General features: G+C 33.3%; 1 protein-coding gene across 2 annotated transcripts in view; it reads right to left on the bottom strand.

Annotated features, from left to right (window-relative positions):
- Positions 1-449: 449 nt before the first annotated feature.
- kcc (solute carrier family 12 member kcc) overlaps positions 450-21,734 on the bottom strand; it is a 393,149-nt gene continuing 371,864 nt past the window's right edge. For both annotated transcript variants that reach the window (XM_081754494.1, XM_081754500.1), the window contains exons 15-18: positions 15,470-15,610; positions 15,079-15,206; positions 5,009-5,148; positions 450-3,316 (exon numbers count right to left, since the gene is read on the bottom strand). In XM_081754494.1, the coding sequence (XP_081610620.1) occupies positions 3,225-3,316; positions 5,009-5,148; positions 15,079-15,206; positions 15,470-15,610 (501 nt within the window). In that variant the 3' untranslated portion in view covers positions 450-3,224. The remainder of the gene's footprint in view (positions 3,317-5,008; positions 5,149-15,078; positions 15,207-15,469; positions 15,611-21,734) is intronic.

Genomic DNA, 21,734 nt, shown 5'->3' with positions numbered 1-21,734 from the left:
TTTTTCCCTTTCTTTCTTTGTATTTCCCAACTCGAAGAAAGGATGATTATGTCGTCGCAAAATGGTGTTGAGAAATTTGTTTAACGTTTCTAAGACGTTTCTCTGTTTCATTCTGTGTAATAGAGACCAAGTCGGCAGTTTCGTTATAGAGTTTTATGAGACGACTGATTTGCTATGTAGTATGAGGTATGCACACAGGTTCTTCTCTATGCAGTCCTATAAATTCCTATTAAGCTACCAGTTGCCAAAAAAACGAATGCTTTGAAGAAAATTCAGAAAATACGTTGTATCTCAACTATTCCGAGCAACGATTGTTCCAGCAGAGTATTAACCTAATTTATTTCACAGAATAATTAGGTTCACTTCCTGATTGCATATCATCTGTTATGCCAAACAGCAAGAGAGCTAATGCTTAAGAGGAAGAAATGTAGTAAATAACATACGGTTAGGCCTTTGGTAACTCAGTTTTATTTTTCGTCAGAGGCGTAACACAGATTAAAGTTTCTTCTTTGTTTTTAAACTTGATCACAAAAAAAAAATCTACAAAGCTTTCTATGCAAACTACTATTCCACACAGGGGATCATTGACTACCAAAGTTCTTTTTTTTTTCTATTCCTCTCACCTTACAAACACTACTCGTTATCTTATCAGAACACAATGGCTTGTTTCTTTGTGAGCACTTCAGAAGAACTATTTGCGAGTGAGAACCTTAGTGTAATCACGCACGCACGCACACACACACACACATACATACATACAAATGGAAATAAATCTGTGTTATCAAACTCCAGACAACACACACAGAAAGCACAAGTTGTTGTTTTCTTTTAAAAAATCAAACGACATACCTTCTTCCCCCTTCCCCTCACAGAAACCATTATTAACAATGCTTTCAAACTGATGCATGTTTCTTAAAAAGAATAATAAATGGAATACAAACACACACATAAAAATACATTAAAAGAGAAAAACAAATATCACTCTGCTCTTAAAATCTGCTTCTCATTCGCACAACAACTAGGTTGAAAAAAGTCTCAACAGACTACTCGTTACATTTGTAAATATATGAATATTTTGAGATACAGAATTTAATATAGTTTATACTCTTTGAAACAATTACGTTTCTATTCTTCTGCTCAGCAGTGATAGGGAAGCTCAAAATAAAAGATAACTTTTCAATTATCTTCAACTTTATGTACTACAAATTATCGGAAAATAGAACCACATCAGATAAAGATTATATGATCAAAGTACTGGAGTCTAATTGCATTAATGTAATTCACCCGAATTTGGCAACTAAGATTTTAAGTTATAAATGTTTAAGAACTGTCGTTACTTTGTCCAATGTATGCAACTTAAGTAATGACTAATTTATTTGCATTAAAAATGAACTTCTAGGGAAGAAAAATTAGTAAGGGTTGTTCACGGAACTCCTAGGAACGTTTCTTCATTTACTCGTATGCTTTTTGTCTCAGCTGATAATCAGAAGTCGTTTGTCAAATAATTCAAGACGAATTTTACACTGTCTTACTTGTAAGTGAATGATATTTAGTTTCTAATTTTATTTTGATCTAGGTTTCAAAATTAGCTATTCAAAACATTATAGAAAATTATTCTTTCGTCTCTGATATAATCCGATATATCTTTCCAATAGTTCTGATAAACTAACTACTATCAAGAGAGATTAAGACTGTTGTAAATGAAAAGTAAAAAGTACACCAGATCCATGAATAATGTAATCGATCAAATTTATGAGAACAACGAAGAATTCACTGCGAGCAGAAGGTTGATTGTTATTTTAACATCATTTTGAATATAATGAGCACTTCAAGAGATCACAGTAAGATTCTACAGTAATTTAAGTAAGATCATTTACTAGTAAGTACTGGGAGTATATTCTCCCATAAAGTATTTAAATCAATTCCTTTAGCCCGGTTTTGATTGACACGGCAATACGCTATATTCTGCTCCAATATTATTCTTTTGCGTGTATGTGCATTTATTCAACGTGGAATTAATTTTAATGTGCATGTTATTATGAAAAATATCATCACAACGTTCTCATACACCCTCGTTTATGTATAATACTTGAGATGACACATGAGCACACGTTTTCTATGTACAAACATTTTTAATACTGCAAATACTTCGCTAAATGGCGTGTCATGGAGTGCTTTCGTCTCACTCAACGTCTTTAAGAAAAAAATTACAATAATGACAAACACATCAGTGCACTTTAACAATCAAATCTCACATGTACATTATAATTATCATCATCATCATAATGAAAGAGGAAATAAATGTTATGTGCCACACGGATTGTACTCTTCGGAAAAACCACAAATGTAAAAAATTAAAGTTATCGACGAAAATAATGCTTACTACAATAAGTCATAAAACTTGAATATTTTCTTTGGTTTGTTATCTTTAAAATATTTTTTCTCTTTTCTTTGGAAGCCTTCAACATTAATTCAACAAGCAACAACTCTTCCTATTCACATTAAAATTATCACCATTTGAACAAGATTGAAGAATGAGCAAAACATACGCATGCGCAGAGACTGTGGCAGTTCATGAATCACAATTTTTTAAAAACCCTTTTTGCCCCAAACAATCGTCTTAGGATTTTTTTCCGTTTAATCAAAAATAAATTTTTTACTTGTATTTTCAAAGTTAAAGATCTCTGTCTACAAATTTAACTTTTCCTCATCAGAAGAGTGGAGTAAACAGTAAACAATCACCCGCCTTCTGCATGAAGTAGCATAACCTCTTTATTCATTGCCTACCTGCTTTCTCTCTCACACACACTCGCATATATACAATCTTTAAACATAGAATCAATCATACCATATGGTTATCACAAGGATATTAATGCTACCATATTTACATTAAAAACTCTCCTTTGAAACCCTTATTTATAGTTTGTTCGATCTTGAAAGAAGGAAATGAAGAATCATCTGACACACAATTACGAATTATGGACACTTAGTTTCATTTCGGTTTAACTTACATCTTATGTCTAAGAATGATGACACTGGTAGAACACTGAGCACACTTTGGTTTATGAAGATAATGAAACGTTAAAATCTGCTCACTACTTTTACACGGACAATCTTCCCGTCCTACAACAGGTCCTCCGTCCAGAGATAAATCTATTCACACGTACGAAGGATGCCACATCTAGAAAAACAGCGAGTAGATGAACAGAGAGTAGAAAAGTGCTTCATGAATAAATGGTGATCACTTCCCGTCCACCTCCTCTCACCATAAGCACTTGAGACAAACCTTCGGTCAAAGCTTCCAAAAATTCCATATCTACAACCCTGTTAAGGATAATCTCTATTTTGTTTTATACTCCAACAAGAGAAAGTATTGCAGCTAATAACAGTTTCTAGATCATCCTAAATTAATCGAAATCGAATGATATGATCATTAATATCTGGGGTTAGATAAATTTGAAATGTCTAAAAATATCATTTCCTCAACCAATCTCAAAAATAAATGATTCTGGGATATATTAACAACATTACTACATAAAACGGCTTTTGTCACTCACTACATCTTGCGACGCCTTCAAAAAGGAAAAAAACACTCTTTCGTTAAAAGTACTGTCTTACAAAGGAATTATTCGGATCGTCTGTTATCATGTAGATGGTAAATTGCGAATCGAGAAACAATAAGAAAACTTCAGCAGACATTAAGTATTTAATTTGCGTTTAATTTAACTTTCCAAGCAAGATATATGATACTTGCATACATAGTGGAATAGGGGATACGGTGGCTCAGTGTTGGGGAAGATGTTTCACAACATATCGTAAGGAATCAATCCTTTTAAAACTGTTAGACGAATCGACTGAAGCAGACTCAAGCAGACCCAATATTGGCTCAAAATGTTGGCCATCTCTGTGAGACTGGTGCCCAACACTCGGTTTAGTAATAAAGCAAACATTAATATTCAAGCCTGATCATTTATTATGTGAAGAACCTAGCACCAAACAGTAACCACTGAAGATCGGCTACTAAGAGACGAAATATAATCTTTCCAATCTAAAATTTAATAATGTGTGTAGCACAAACTCCCAGAATGCGAAATCGCTTAGATCTGGATGGCGATTAACAGTGGCAAGACTAAGTGAACGAAAGCAGGTCGAAATGGGTGCACGTCTGCCTCGTTAGGAAGGGTGATGGAATGAATGATGCCTTCTCAGTCTCATTCCTTTTCTACGTTGAGGGTCTGCTGCGTGAAGGCGGTAATCGGCCTCGAATCCCACTCAGGGTAGAGTCGTGGAACAGAAAACTTTCCACATAAGCCTATGTGTGTATCAAAATCTAAACTTTTATTATTATAATTCAATAAGACCTTTTATCAGGAATACATTTTCATGTTGTGGTCAATATATGCTGCTACTCCTTTGTACACTGGCGTTTACTATCTAGTAAGCCAAGTGGCTTCTCAATTGTCGTTAAATAACGGAAGATTTGTACCGATATCAGGAATTGAGCCAAGTACCACGCATACTACAGGAATACGCGCAACCATTAGACGACGACGACAGTTTTTCTTACTACTACTACAAATTCTAGTAATACTATTAACAGTAATAATAATAAGGTACTATTATCTGTCTGCAAATGCATGCAGTAGTATTATTTTGATCTATCATCGACTCAACTTGAACGTTCATAGAAAAATAGAGTAATAATTAAAATAGTTCTTACTGTTGAAGAAATATGATTCAAATATATTTGCGAAACAGAATAAGAACATAATACACGTAATTTGTATTTTGCGAGAGGAATCAATTATTGTTCTGTTATCTTGTTTTACATCTGTTTATATTAGAATATTTCACTTTTTCCTGTTTTGTTTGTCACAACTCTTAATTTTTTACCCTTCAGATTTACCTCCTAGCACGCACACAACACTTCTTATCTCCGTTGCACCTTCAACGAAGTTAAATTTTCTCTTATAATCTATTTTTATAACTAAAGTTGAACAAAGGATACAACTTGCATCTCGCTCCATGCTGGTGTCCTTCGGGGGGCCTGGCAAATTAATAATCACTAGTTTGGCTTCATGAGACTTACTTAATATTACTTCATTTAGTTTCACTGCTGTATGCATTCGCCTCAAGTTAGATTCATCTCTGAAAGAACAAATAAAATACGTTACAACTTAGACTTATTGACTTTTACGTCCACTGAAAATAAGAATGATCTTCATGAGTTTTACTGAGTAGCTAAAATACTTGCTAAAGCTAAAATTTCTCCCACGAGAGAAACATATCTCGTAAACGAAATGGAAAGGGAACTGGTCTACTATCACTGGTCGTAGGCACTAAGACTTATCTGCTATTGGAAGCTTGTACTGCCAACTAGTTAAGAATTAATTTATCTGAAGATACGTCTAGGTTAAAATAAGTTTGGAATATATACCACGATGTATATTGTATACCGTAATCTCTGTCTGACTTCCCATTTAAAAAAAAGAAAAAATATTTCGTCTTATGTTATACATAATTTATATTTCAGGAACTAATTCGTGCATATGATAGACTCGTCAAATAATAGAGAAAAATGTACATATGCATATACAATTGTATTTCTAGAATAAGAAACCAAGTCGAAGGTATAAAAAAGAAATAGATATGATAATGTAAACTAACAGGATTTGTATAATGTGATAAAATACAATTAAGGGCTAGAAAGTATGAGCTATTTGTGTAGCCTTTGTTCGTAGCATTTTTGTATGTAACCAAAAATTGCAGTAGAAAAAGAAACATTAATTCTAAGGCGTCGAATTTTTTTCGCATAATTACTTTGAGAATGAATTTTTGCTTAGGAAAAGAATTGAATCATTTTGACATATAAATTATTCAAGGTGAAGAAAAAAGTTATTTGATGTATAATTGATATTTTATTGGAAACTTTAATTTAGTAATTGTTCTATTATACACAAAACATGTTGAAACATGCTGAATAGAACCGTTTAATAAGATGCTAAAATAACCATAAACAGATTATTCCACTACACTACACAGCATTTTATTTTTCAAAAGAAATAGACAATGCACGTTATGTTAATTTGAAAAACAATGTAGTCGTTACTATAAGTCAACGTAGTTCTGCAAATGCATTACATTGCAAAATATTTCGTATTGCAATTCTCAAATTCTGCAAAACCAATATTAAACAAGATAAAAAGCGATTCTTGTTTGTTTATTTGAATCATTATCGGACTGTTATGTTAAATATAATTGGTGACAAACATTCTCCATGTACAGGTTTATCATAAACAAATTTCCGAACTACTAAATAGAATATTATTGTGTTATCTGATGTGATAAAATCAATAGATTTTCTACTCCTATAACGACTAATTGAACGTACAGAACACATTACTATAAATTTAACACAGTGCTAATGTTATGTGTTCGAGAGTGATGAGTAATTCCTACTTTGACACTTATCATCAACATTTCTGGTGTAATAGACAAAGGGCGTTCGAAGAATGGCCTCAGAAAGTTACAAAGTGATCGTAGCCCGTGGATTTTTTTATGTGTATTTACAATATAGAAGTAAACAAAAATCACAGAAAAAATGGTAATTTTAAAATTTCTCGGCGTGGCCCCAAGCTAAGGTAACCACTTTACCCCCGTGGCAGTCAACCTGTTAATGAGAGATTTTAAGAGTAGAAATTACTCATCATTGCTAGATACAGACGGTTAATACTGTGTTAAACTTATGTTCCTAGTTTCATGTGAATGTAAATCTTATATATTTAGATAGACATTCGACTGATGACAAAGTAGTAGCGTTACTATTTTCTAAAACTAATTAAGAGGCGTTCGACCACCAACATACGGAAATCTAGCAGAAATTATCGTAAACATTATTATGGTCTTTCGTTCATTTTCCTACGTCCCAATGAAGGGCATGCCGTTTTATGAGGAAGTAAATTTACTAACGGTATGCCCTGAAATTCGAACCCAATTAACGTAAGGTAAACCATTAAACCACCCAAGGTTCGGTACTCTATTCAAATCAACGAACTACTGTATCATCACTTACCAGTAATTTTAAATTACACAACAGCAAACAAATTACAAGAAAGAGGGGGAGGGGGTGAAAGACACTACCGGTAAGCACCGGGTTCAACTCCTTCTCATGTCTTTAAATAACCTCGGGATACGAGAAGAACTGTACTACATTGCATTTCGAATCTGAAACAAAAATGCGCTAGATATGCAAAAAAAAAAAAAAAAAAAAAAAAAAAAAATACTGCACTACAATTCAACGGTTTCAATATATATATTGTAACTACTTCAGGCTTACCAACATCACTTCAATGACACTCAACAACACACATGGAACAACACTAAAATAGCATATCGAAATATTAAAAAAAAAAGAAAGGATTTTCAAAAAGTCATGTTATATCAGTGAAACTGATCGTTCTGTATCTTGCAATACGTCGTACGTTAGAATTTTGAGTATTTTTATTTAACACCAGTATTGGATCTGGCGGCACTTGTTTCATCACCTGGCAAAGTATCGTATGTATCCGGCTAATAATGGCAGTTATATAAAAAAATAAATAATGCAGAAAAATGTATATCTTATCCAATTTCAAAATTTGCAAGTTTTTTCGCTCTCCTGTAAAGTTGTGATTTTCAACATACGACCTATTGTAAGATCACTGATGGTAAGAAGAATTATACATTTACACTTCCACTCTCAAATTGGCCCAAAATATTAACGAGAACGCGGATGGATTCCAACGCGACGATATATTCGAAAACGACTGAAAATGCGCGGAAAAGTTCACTTTCCATGTTTCGACGCAGATACGCCTCTCGTAGGATAGTTACATTTCACCATTATTATTATTATTATTATTATTATTATTATTATTATTATTATTATTATTATTATTATTATACGAAGTTAATTGCACTGATTATGACTTAATATGTATATCTGAGAGTTGGTTTAAACATGACAAAGTTCATTTTGAACAGCTTACCGAGCAATATGACGTTATACGTAAAGACAGAAACCTTCAACTGACAAATAAAAGTACAGGTGGAGGTTGTATTATGTTTGTAAATAAAAGATTAATGTATGACGTAGTACAGGTACAGTTTCCGAACCTAGATGTGATTATTATAAAGTTATATATACCCAATAATCCCCCAATGTTAATAGGTTTGCATTATCTTCCACCTAATTTGCCACCCAAAGAATTTGTAAATTATTGTGATTGGCTGAATAAGTTATTAATTGAAAAAAGTTTGAAAATGTTGCTTCTTGGGGATTTCAATTCTGCAGGTATTGATTGGCATAATGGAATCGTAAAAACTAAGCATTTTTATTTAAAAACAAAAGCTGAGAAGATGTTAGAGTTAGCGTCTATATTTAGTTTAAAGCAGTATAATCAACCATACGACTCTCAGTTGCCGTATAATATATTGGATCTTGTTCTAACTGATATTACTGAATGCTCAATATGGTTTGATGTGAGTCCATTAGTCAAGGTAGATAGGTTTCACCCACCTTTCGTATTCGAATGGCAGGTTGACAAAAAGTTAAATTTCTTAAATGCAGATACAGCTCAAGCTCAAGGTGAGTTATATGACTATGTAAGAGCAGACTTTTATCAATTATACGAGGACATTAAAAATGAGATGAAAGTAGATAGGTTTTCAGGAAATGTAAATAACAGTACGGTATTATTGCAAGATTGTTTGGAAAATATATTGAAAGCAAATGTACCGAGAAAGCATATTGTACAAAAGAAGAAATACAAAGCTCCTTGGATTACTAAAGAGTTAAAAGCATTAATTAATAAAAAAACAAAATATTTTGTAAAATTTAAGAAAACTGGTAATTTAGTAATTTATGAAAAATTTTCGGTTTTAAGAAAAAATGTTAAAAGAATGTACAATAAACTTAAAAAATGTTATTTTGAGCAGTTGGAGAATAGTATTTGTACCAACAAAGTGTATTTTTGGAATAACTTTAAAAAGTCTCAAGACAAAAGTGTACCAAATAGAATTTTGTTCAATGGTACCACCATTACAGGGACAAAGCAAATTGCTGAAGTTTTTAAAGACGTATTTTACAATAATTTTAATTTAAAAGTTAATACCATAGATTGTGCTGTAGTTAGTAATCTGAACAGCAATAATATAACGATTCCAGTAATATGTGAAAATGATGTTACTGAAGTAATAGGTAAACTTCGGCCATTAGCATCTTCAGGACCTGGGAGCTTTCCAAATTATATCCTTAAAGCATGTTCGAAAGAAATAGCTCCAGTCTTGTCAAAAATATACAATACCTCATTAAGAACAGGGTCATTCCCATCTAAATGGAAACATGTACATGTGGTACCGGTTTACAAGAATAATGACAAGTTAAATCCGAACAACTACAGGCCGATAACCTTATTGAACATATTTTCTAAAATTTTTGAAACCATCATTCACAAACACTTGTTTTTTAATGTAAAAAATATATTGCAAAAATCACAGCATGGCTTTTATAAAGGGAAATCAGTTGTAACCAATCTCTGTGAAATAACGGATTTTATCTACTATGCAATGAAAAGTAGATCACAAACTGATGTCATATACATTGACATGAGTAAAGCTTTTGATTCAGTTGACCATAGATTGCTGTTAAAAAAACTGTCAAACACAGGTGTAACACCCTTGTACCTAAAATTTTTTGAAAGCTATTTGACTGGTAGAACATACCAAATTAAAATTGGAAATGTCATGTCAGATTCAGCCAGTATTAGTAACGGTGTTCCTCAAGGTTCTCCTCTAGGCCCATTACTTTTCTCTATTTTTATTAATGACTTACCAACAGTCTTAAATCATTCAAATGTTTTACTTTATACTGATGACATTAAGCTTTTTAGCGTGGTAAATAATATTGAGGACAACGATAGGCTACAAGATGACTTAAATAGAATCATTATGTGGTGCAAGGATAACGGTATGAGTATCAATTGTCTGAAAACTAAGTGCATGACCTACAGTAACAAATCGCAATACTATGTAAGTCAATACGAAATACAAGGTACTGTAATACAGAAAGTTGACACAATAAAGGATTTAGGTGTAACATTTGACAGGTCACTACGCTTTGGTGATCATATACAAAATGTATGTAATGAAGCAAGAAAAATAATCGGTTACCTGTTTAATCAATGGCCTGCTTTCTGTCAATCAAATACATATGTACTCTTATATAAATTACTGGTAAGGTCGAAACTAGAATATGCATCAGTGACTTGGAACAGCCTAACAAAAACTCTCGTAAACAAACTCGAGATGGTGCAAAAATGTTTTCTTAGAATACTTTGTTTTAAGTTAGGACTTGACTATTATTCTAGCACGTATGAATATTGGATAACGTATTTTAATTTGGAACGACTGGCTGACAGGAGAAAATTGATTGAATCTGTATTTGTAGGAAAGTTACTTGACAACCAATATACCTCAGACTATATTTTTAAAAATGTTGATTTTAAAGTTCCAACATATGGTACAAGGGCAAAAATTTTATTGCAACCGCATAATAGAAAACATATTTTAATCTGTAGGATTTTAGAAAGCTATAATGAATGCATATCTTAAAATATGGCTTTATTTTAGAATTTTAAATATAACTTAGTAGTTTTTATTTTTATTTTTTTTACTTTTAATTTTTGACACTTCTTTGTTTTAATAATTGACGTACACTACACTGTTAATGTTTTTTTATTAATAATTTATGGTATAGATGTAATAATAATTTTATCACTGGTACTATATATTCATTGCTAAAATAATGTAGAATAAGACAAAGTGCTGTATTTTTGCTGTATTTTAGCTGTTCTCAGCACGTAAAATAAAGTTTATTATTATTTATTATTATTATTATTATTATTATTATTATTATTATTATTATTATTATTATTATTATTATTATTATTATTATTATTATTATTATTATTATTATTAAAGTATTCTGGGACTAATGAGGTTTAGACGTGGAAATAAAGAATTATGTTGGCACTGTTAGTACAGTTAAGACTGTCGTTTGTAGCAGACGAAAGGCCGTCCTTCTTCTTGTATAACATATTAATCACTCACAAACTTCATTGAATATTATTTGATAACAACAGTTTGCCCCTTTAAGATCGTATGCTACAATTTGTACCATACGGCTGTTTTACGGTACTTTGCGTCATAACTCTCCTATTTGAGCTTTTTCGTCCATTTTTTTTTCAAGTCTAGAGGCATTGTAGAACACGTTACATATGGCTTCACGGCTTCCTGCGTCGAGACATAAGAAGTGATTACATCATAACTTTAAAAAATATTTTTTCGTTTGTTAGGCCTATTTTCATTATTTTTTGCGGGGTTACTTTTGCACCTAGAAGATTGAAATTTTGCACGAACATTCAGTCCGCCGAGTAGTATTTATCAGATATTTTCAGATCTCCGCGTTAAAACAGAGGGTCCAGAGAGGTAGAAAGTTTAAAAAAAAAAAAAAAAAAGGATATTTTAACCAAAAAAATCCCTTTCTCCGCGATTTTCCGCCTTAGATACACGATGGAGACATGTGAGTGGTGCCGTTTGAAAGGCAGTTCTCTTCTGAAGAGAATGGTGGTTGAACCATGATCCTAGGGTAATTAGGGATGTCTCAGGAAATTTTTAACAAAAGTCCTTCTTTATACGGAAGTTTGGGGTATTGTGGGTATATTTCTTTTTTGGTGGGCTTACTTTTGCATCTACGAGGGCAAGTCAAGAAAGGCTTGGACTGATTTTTTTCCCGGCAGTTCTGTTAACGCTGGAGCTTCGTAGTTTGGCATACAAGTAGGGTGGGTCTTGCTGTGCATATATATAAAATGTTGTTAAGGAATCATTGCATGTTTGGTAACCACGACTTTTTATTGCAGGTGATGTTCTGCGCCGCCTCTAGAAGTCGCCTGTAGAAGAAATGGAGTCATTACGAGATGAACAATTTGCAGCTATACCGTTCTGCTATCGCCTGGGGAAAAGTGCAGCAGAAACTCTAGGAATGTTGAGAGCAGCCTACAAAGATGACGCTCTGCCACGAAGTACCGTGTTCTGGTGGTTCAAAGAGTTTAAAGAGGGCCGAATGACAATCACGAAAGCTGGTGGACCAGGTGTATCAGCGTCAGCTGTTACTGAGGTGAACATTAACACGGCAGCAGTCATTGTTAGAGAAGATCGCCGCATCAGTATCGACGATCTGGCAGCCGCACTACGCATATCTCATGGCAGTGCCTTCAAAATTTTGCATGACCACCTCCACATGAGCCGAGTATGTGCGCGATGGATTCCGCGACTCCTGACACCAGAGCAGAAGGCCGTTCGAGTGGAGACTTGCAGGGAGCTGTTGCAAAGGTTTGAGGATGGTGGAGACGCCTACCGCACCGTGCGACTTTTTTCTATTCCCTGCCCTAAAATCCAGACTGCGTGGACGCCGCTTCTCCGATAATTCGGAGGTTCTGAAGGCATCGGAGGCGGTTTTGAAGGACCTCTCAAAGAATGGCCTGCGACACGTGTTTGAGGACTGGAAGACTCGAATGAAAAAGTGCATTCAAATGGGCGGGGACTACTTTGAAAAGGATCATGTGCCTGTTGCTGAGTAATAATAAATTGCCTAGAAAAAAAATCAGTCCAAGTCTTTCTTGACTAGCCCTCGTAGAAGATTGAAATTTTGCACAAACATTCAGTCCACCGAGTAATATTTATCAGATTTTTCAGATCTCTGCGTTAAAACAGGGGGAGTTCAGAGAGGTAGAAAGTTAAAAAAAAAAAAAAAAGGATATTTTAATCAAAAAATCCTTTTCTCCGCGATTTTCCGCCTTAGATACATGATGGAGACATGTGAATGGTACCATTTGAAAGGCAGTTCTATCCTAAAGAGAATGATGGACGAACCATGATTCTAGGATGAATATAGATATCTCAGGAATTTTTTTTACCTGAAATCATGGTCTTTTGCCGTAATCTGGGGCATTGTGGCGATTATTGATAAAATTTTTCCTGCCCTTACTACTCAAGATAAAAGCTTGAAATTTGGTGCACACATTTAGTGTAGTGTGTATCTAGTAGTATTTATCAGATTTTTTCAGATATCTACGTCCACACAGGGCCGTTCCAGAGTGTCCCAAAGTGTGACAAAAAATTTTCCCGGAAATTTCCCCTTTCCCCTCAATTTTTCCCTCTCCTGGTATACGGTATGGGCATATGAATGGTGCCATTTGAGAGCCTTCTCTATTCTAAAGAGAATGAGGTATAAACCATGATCCTAGGGTAAATAGTGACGTTGCAATAGCTGCTTGACTGAAAGTCTTAAAAATGCCCCAAAAACCCAAGATCTTAAAAGGGGATAAATATCGTTTTGTGAATCCTCTATAAATATACAATGTGTCCCTTAAATCTCGACACCATTACCTATCACACCAAATCAAATGACCCAGAGTATTGTGATGCCACAACTGACCATGTGTCACAAATTTCCAATGTTGTTTGGTTTCCCTTCAGACTAATTAAATAACTAATATATCATAGAAGGAAGTTCAGTGTGCGCTGTTGTGTGTTGAGACCAAGTTATCAATTACCGTGCAATCAAAGTTTCATCGTCAATGAAAATTCTCTCTAAGCATAGCATTCTGAGAACTTTAGGACAATTGATAAAAAGAGTGGCCTCTCTTGGTGCATTGCAACATTGGCCAGCTGTATTTCAACGCAACCTGCAAATATCGATTCGTCGTGTCTGTTAGGAATTATTGCTCTAGAAACAACTATTATTCTCTGCTACAGCTTTATCCACAAATGCAATTCGTCCAAACATTGGAGGCGAGTGACTGTTCTTTACGTTTTGGGTTCGCTGAAATCACCGAAAACAGTAAATATCTACCATTCTCAGTACTCTTTTATTGGTATGTATGAAGCCACTTTCTAGTGGCAGAACATGCTAACCGCCATAACGTGCGAATATTTGTTACAAAAACTCCCATGTCAATCCGGACATATTCGTGGTATCTCTGTGGGCTAACGTAAAATAGGATGTTCACTCCACTTTCTTTTGGTGAAAACAATATTATCAGAGTATTTATTGTCCTACGGTGGAACACTACCTTATACAACAAATGGAAGAGTTGAACTATTCATTATTTTTTTAATACGACTCATTGATCTCAATGTTCTTGATTGAACTTCTCTGTGTAGTGAGACCAGCCCCTCGACTTTCTGATCATCTCAATAGAGTCTTGCCTTCAGAGTACTTCGTAAGATAATGTCTACCGACCCCATACTACTACGCAAACAGATCATTAACGCTGTTGATGTGGATATGCCACAGTGTGTATGGGTAGAATGCAATATTACCTGACATCTTGCAACAAGCAAAAGCCGATGAAATGAAAATGAAATTCAATTTCTGGATTTATGTTGGGGTTAGGGAGGCGGATGATTAATGAAATTGAATAAGAGTAACTGATGAAATGAGGATGAGAAAAGTAACTGATGGAAACAGGAAAACACCAAAAAACTCAAGGACACGATGTTATCCATTACGAATTTGCGTGGCAGAGTATGGAACCAAGAACTCCTCGCGCTAGAAACAAATAAAGCTTAAGTCGTAATTTGGAAAAGTAGGTGATGCTCTGTTATTTGGTTTAACACTAATGGCTAGTCGTAATAGCAATGGGACTTTTCAGACTTACTGTATATTGAATGCCTCAACAAATGTATTCTACCCTTCCTAGCAAATTATAACGATAGAATACATCTGACGATAAGCTTCCATGCACCACAGTTCCCAGCCAATCTTTTGTCTTGTTATTACAATTCCCCTTTTTGAAGCCCTTCTTTCTCGTTTGACTTTATATTTTCATTAATAACATTACCTAAGTGGCCAAAAGTTCCTACTTCCATAGATGATATACACGCCTTGGAAGCGTTTCATCAAGTAGTCTAACGTAATGTTAATTGAAGAAAGAAAAAGCTAAAGATTACAAATATTGTCTCACGTGGATTACTTACAAAGAGCGCATTTTGATGTGTTCTGGTGATTTGGAAATGTCCTTGCCTGCTTTCTCTTCGTTTGCTTTCTTGAAGTCTGAGTTATCAACGTCCCCATCATCGTCCGGTTTCTTGTTCTCCTCTTTCACCTGAAAGTGACAACCATTCACTAAACTAACTCCATGTTATAATTACTTAATTCATTCAGACATAGATATCTACATACATATACACAAGATAAAATGAAAACTAGCTCGAACTTTTAAATATTACATAAATATGTTTTTCAGATAATACATTAAGGAAGTAAACTCAATTTGATTCGCAAATATTTAACAGCAACACAGCCACAGAACATAATGTTGAAAACTTGGAATCACTAATTCTAGGTATCAGCAACAAGGAAGCTTACCGCGTTGGCTGGATCCTCCTTCGTTTCCTCTGTTTGATCTTTCTCCTTCTCCTCTTTCTTCTCCTTTCCTGGTTCTTGGAAGCGGACTTTCGTCGCTGTCTTCACATCACCTTTGTGGTGGTTGTCCACAATTGCTTGAACCTGTTAACAATAGGACATACTTCATTCCTTAGGACAAAATTATTATTCCTTTTATATTAATATTGAACGTGTATCTTCAGTAATAAAACAAAATACAAATTGACAAGCTGAAATAAAGGTAAATTTATATCCGTGAAGCTATATTCATTTGTAAATTTTTGAGGAAATTAAAAAATGTAACAGAGTACAGTTCTACTCTCTAAAATCAGATCCAGATTTATTAAATGTTCTTTTACACACTATGTATTATTGTGAATGTTAACAAACAGAGCTTCCTAAGGTTTAATGATCACTTATCATCCACATCACGTGAAAAATTTAAACACTTTTTATTTATTTTGTCAAATATGAAACATTTTTTTACATGTTCAAAGCTATGTTTACAGAATCTACGACAAAAAGCACTAACTGCACCAAGTTTTTGACTTAAAAAGTATTTCAACAGAATTACCAATAATGAATACGAAACCTTACAAAACATATGATAACAATGGTTTGAAGGCACACATTCTAGTAAATGCGCTTTTAACTTATGTTCTTTACTTTACCGTCTCATCCACATTTTAAGCAAAGGAATCAAAATGTATTTTATGCTCAGATATTTATACAATACAGTCAGACAACCAACATCTGCATTTATTAAAAAGTTTACGAAGTTCTACTTTTATTAATGGCTAGAATCATATCAAACAATGCTATTTGAAGCGTTTCTAACAAGCATCACTGGCAGAGACAGCTTATGTAATGTCTGGGGAAGGTGGATAGGCAACAACAACTAACAAAATTATTTATATTAATACTGAATTTGTGCATATACTATACACACCGACTGACCACTGAATATCGTTATATCTCTAAATATCAATGATTCAAACTTGCTACTGCGTCAATTGCGTGATTATGTATCACCACTCACCCTGGTACTGCATTACTATCGGCTTAAGTAATCAGTTAGTTGTAAGAGTTCATGTGTGATTGTAAGCGATACGATTTATCAGTGTTTGACAAAAGGATCCCGAAGGACATCTCATTAAATCAGAAGGTGAAAGGACCTATATGTTATTAGTTGGTGGATCGTCGATGTGTGTATATACGTGTATGTTATAGGACAAAAGAGAAAAGAAACCCAAACACACACGTAAGGAGCAAAAGCAACTGTTTTCCCAGTCAGAGTAAGACTAATCCGTAGAGCGTTTAACTATGGTTCAAGGAAATCCTGATTCGATCTCAAGTTTTATGATGCGCATCGATATTTTTTTAAAATTTATTTATTTATTTTCTGCTTTCATTCAAACAACTCATTGACAATCATTCACTTGCATTCATGGTGAGTAGGATCCCTGATTTCATCCCAGATTCCGTCAAGTGGGCTTTGTGGTGCATCGATTTTCTCGGGACACTCTGTTTCCTATCCTTTCTTTATTCCACTATTATCACCCATCTCATTATCATCGGTGGACATTGATGGGACGTTAAGCTAAGAAGAAGAAACCAAGAAATTTCCCTTCACCATTCGTTTGTTTTAGTTTATAAAAGATAAACGTTGGATGTTAAATTGAGTTCAGAGTTTGTCTTAAATCACGTCGGTGTTACATGATGAGATTTAAAACATTAAATATGCTTTTCTTTTTGGATTCCTATTTTATGAAGAGTCGTGTCTGTTTTTTTTTTTTTTTTTTTTTTTTTCGCTTTAACAAAGTTCGTTTATTGAATGCAAGATCTATTACATAGATCAAGAAATGTCTTCAGATATTTATCAGGTAATGTGTAAATTCCACGAGAACCACATTGACATAAGGAAATGTAATATAGTTATCCGCATCAAAAAAATATTGTATATCCATAACCCTACCATTGACAATCCTTTCTAATGGTATTAAATAAAACACAACATTCAAACTGTTACTTTGCTTTATCGATTGAAATACCACTTAATAAATTCTATTTGAAGCTTTGTTAATATGAAAAACAGAAGCCACATTCAATATTGCTTCAACAAATCTTCGCCCTGTCTTATTATCCAAATTAGCATCGGAATATTATCTTTCGTCAAATTCTTTACACTATTCCTTCCCGCCATAATAAGTTAATTTTATAGTTATTACGCCTATGTTCTTAAGATCGTATTTAACGTATCTATTATATTCATCACTTTTTGGTTATTACCTGACCTGTTTAAAATCTATTTTCTTTCTGATATTATTATATAATTGCCTACAACTCGCCTTTGCCACACGAAGATGTAACAGCTACTTAAAAAAAAAAAAAAAAAAAAAAAAAAAAAAAAAAAAAGAGTTCCGCTCACTTACTTCTATTTAAACAAATTAAACTTCGGAGTATTTCGATCGTGTACAGATTGTCAACAGGTAACAATAAAGAATGAAAGCACCAGCATCGCAAAATACACTTACAATTAGCATAAATGATAAAAGTATGGTATTATAACTAAGAAAATGTGCTTTATATACGAATATTGGTATTTGAGTTGAAAAATTAAAGCTCTCCTAAAACTATAGATAGAGGAGCATGGGAACACTCCATGCTAAGATAAGTCTCCGCCCATTTACAAACTTCATAATAAAAGCATCTACCGTACCATACTTACGGAGCCATTTTGTTCCACATAATTATATGTTGTATTAATTACTATTTACTATCCACGTGATATTTTCAATATCAAACCAGTATGTTTTTCCTATTTTTTAAAGAGAATATTTCAATACTTACCATATTTTCTCCCTTACTGGTATCAATTTTGTTTTTAAAAGAAAAGTTATTTGCAAAAGCATGTATTCCTTTTGCAATTTTGCCATAAATGAATCACTTTGTACAATGTAAACACACAGAAAAGCTGCTGTGACCATCACTACGACGTTCAAATCAGTTTGACACGTATTTTGACAATTCATGCGTCTTAGTAGGGCGCAAATATATATATCTGATCCAATTACATTCAGCCACCTTTGTTAGTTCCTGTCCTTGCATTTCAAGCAATTACTTATCTGTTCTACCTGGTAGCCTAATAGTTACTCTTGCTGTTTGCTTTTTTCAATGTCTTGTATTACAATCTGAATAAAATTGGACATGTTTATCTGATACTTTTGGATTCTCTGTAAGAGATACAACGTCATTTTTAACTAGTTCGTGCTTTATGCCCCTTTTGCAACTATGAGGTCATGAGGGAATTAATGTACACTTTACGTGGACTTTGAACAACAACGGAACTTGAATCACGTGAATCTCTGTACAACAGCCTTAAACAAAACATGTCCTACACACCTCATCATTTCAACTCCAGAAGAGCTATAGTAACTTCAGTCTGTGATATGAGCATTGAAGTGAAAGTTAGCGTTCAATAAAAGAATGCTTTATTATCTGAATCTCCTTTTTCCATTTTTCTAATATTCTTCCGCATTCTTTAGATTTTATTTTATTTTAATGGAAGATAAAAACTCTTCAAGAGTCATAAAATTTAAACTTCAATCAAAACAAATAGTAAAAATATAGTTTCAAAATGTTCAGTTTCAGATGTAGATCACGAAATTTCAACTACGAAATAAATGTATGTATTTTTTAAATTAATCATATTTATCTTATAACATTTATTTCATTGCAAACAAACACGACAAACTACTAAAATTAAGTACAAAACAGAATTTAATTTAGTGATTGTCAATAAATCACTTTCTTGTAACTTCATTTTGTACATTTAATTTATTTTGTTTTTTTATTAACTCAATGCGATCACATTCTCATTTTAGCATTTGATACTCACTTCCATTTATGGTACTTATCTCCTAAACTATATTTTGTTGGCTTCGAGAAACGAAGAAGAGAAATTAACCTTGGTCATTTTTACTAAACTGACAGTATTTTAATAATATTTACAGTATTTACTGCAATACAAATAACTATAAAAATCTTCATTCAGGGCTCACGTCTTTCCTTGTGATAACACTACACACAGTGGTATGGGCTGTCAGTGCGTGAAGCTTTAATATATCATAAATCTGAAACAACTACAGTTTTTTTCTTTCGTAACGGAGTCATTAGTACAGTTTTCCACAATTACTGAGAGAAGAAGTTGAAAATATTATAAATAGCGTTTAAAACAGAATTTGTCCTGTAACGAATAATTGGAAATTGTTTCAAACGTTTGGTGAGATTATTATTATAAATTTATCCAAGCAGCCCAGTCTGTTACTTGTTGAGCTTTCACGCAATGACAATATTTTTAACAAACGGGTTTATCTTTTATCTAAATGTATTTTGCAATCGTCTACAATGAAAGTTTTCTTCTTCTTTCTTTAGCGGTGTTTATTTTCAAATTTTTTTCTCCTTAAGAATTCCATATAAAGAATTGAATTACTACTTCTATCCTATACTCTGTTTAGATGAACTGATGACACTATGTGAATTCCAAAAATCTACATTAGCATACATAAAAAGTAATCTGCCAACAAACATGCATCTCTACAATACTGTCAAATGATTTACGGAAGACAGCATCATTCAAGAATAAATAAAAAAAAATTTTAAAAAAAAGTACAGACCATGCGTTAATATGGATTTCTCCTGGAAGGAAGGAAAAATCATGCCATTATCTGTTTGAACAATCAGTTACAAAAGTTCTGTTTCAAGTATATTGTTTACTTCTTTTATATTCATTTTATAGTTTTCTTAATCTTCCTACAAATTCCCTTTACAAATGCAGGACACAATGTGAAAATCTGTGACAGTTTTAACTCGTTACAAAACTGGAGAACTTTTGTCATGGATTGTAAAAACAAAACTCTATCACATTTTAGCACAGATATGGAAATATAAACACTCACTCACTTATACTCATATTCACTCAATCACACACTTTTTTTCTTTTTTTCTCTTTCTCTCTCTCTCTCTCTCTCTCTCTCTCTCATTGAGTAAATAAAATCAAGTATAATAAATTCAAATACACGATGCTGCCATGCTTTTAACTTAAACACCAACCATACATTTATTACCTCCATTACAATCATAGAAAACATTATAGCTTTCTGTAATATTAATGTAAAAATGACATGTTCGAGTTTCACTATCAAAACAAAATTTGTTTATCTTACAAGTCAAGAACACATCGAATAAACGAAAGTGAACATCAGAGTAAGTTCCACACAATTTTACAGAGAATTCAATAACTCATTCCGTGAAACAAACAACACAGTAGCATTGATCTACTCAAAATATTTACATATCACATAGCTAACAGTATAACTCAGGAACTACGCCACTTTTGAAACTGTAATGCATTGTTACTCATGTTTTGGCATTTACGTAAGAATTGTTTCTTCTATTTGTATTTGAGAAGGAATCAGTTCCTTTTATGTTTAACAATTGATTTCAAAATTAATGAAAACAAGTGCACTCGTACTGATCATTGATAACGTTTTACACAGAATAGCAGAAAAGAAATGATCTTTGAGGAAGAATTTGTGGTGAAAAAAAAAAAAAGAAAGAAAAAAAGAAACATTGCAAGACGTACAGAATAAAATGTAAGTAGTTAAATCTGCTGATAGGTCCATTAAAATATGTAACAGATTAAATACCGGAAATAAAACAAGAATCTTTGAGAGTTGAAAGCCGAAGGAACAGAGATTACAGAGGACTGGGAAGATTACGGGAAGAACAAATTGAATTATACGCAATTAATATTAATTAAGATAAGATTGAAATATTTCTCTCTTTCTAACTCTTCCTAAAAGGCAGAAGACGACTTTCTTTAAAATACAAAAACAACCTGATATAAATAAATATAAAAATTCGTTATACAATATCGTACTGACGAAGACCACGTGGCTGAAGTCCTAAGTTACACTGATCCATATCCCAAAAAGTCTTAATAGTAAACATAACACAAAAGGAACAAATATACTTCGATACAAAGCATGCAGTAGAAAGAAGACTATCGACTAGTGATCATGCAAAGTGAAGCAAAGCAACACATTTAAATGATGAAAAGAAGAGACTCATGTGCCAAAAGGAATTTGCATTATTTTACACATAAACATCAGAGGATGTCATCAGCTCTACTAATGGTAGTTTGCTAAATGTTGCCAGCTCATAGAACTATATGGACAGATTAACT

This window comes from Thermobia domestica, chromosome 1, assembly GCF_964235325.1.
Source record: "Thermobia domestica chromosome 1, izTheDome1.hap1.1, whole genome shotgun sequence".
Taxonomy (NCBI): domain Eukaryota; kingdom Metazoa; phylum Arthropoda; class Insecta; order Zygentoma; family Lepismatidae; genus Thermobia; species Thermobia domestica.
The sequence above is the reverse complement of the archived record's forward strand: the minus strand, read 5'-3'. Positions and strand labels throughout refer to the sequence as shown.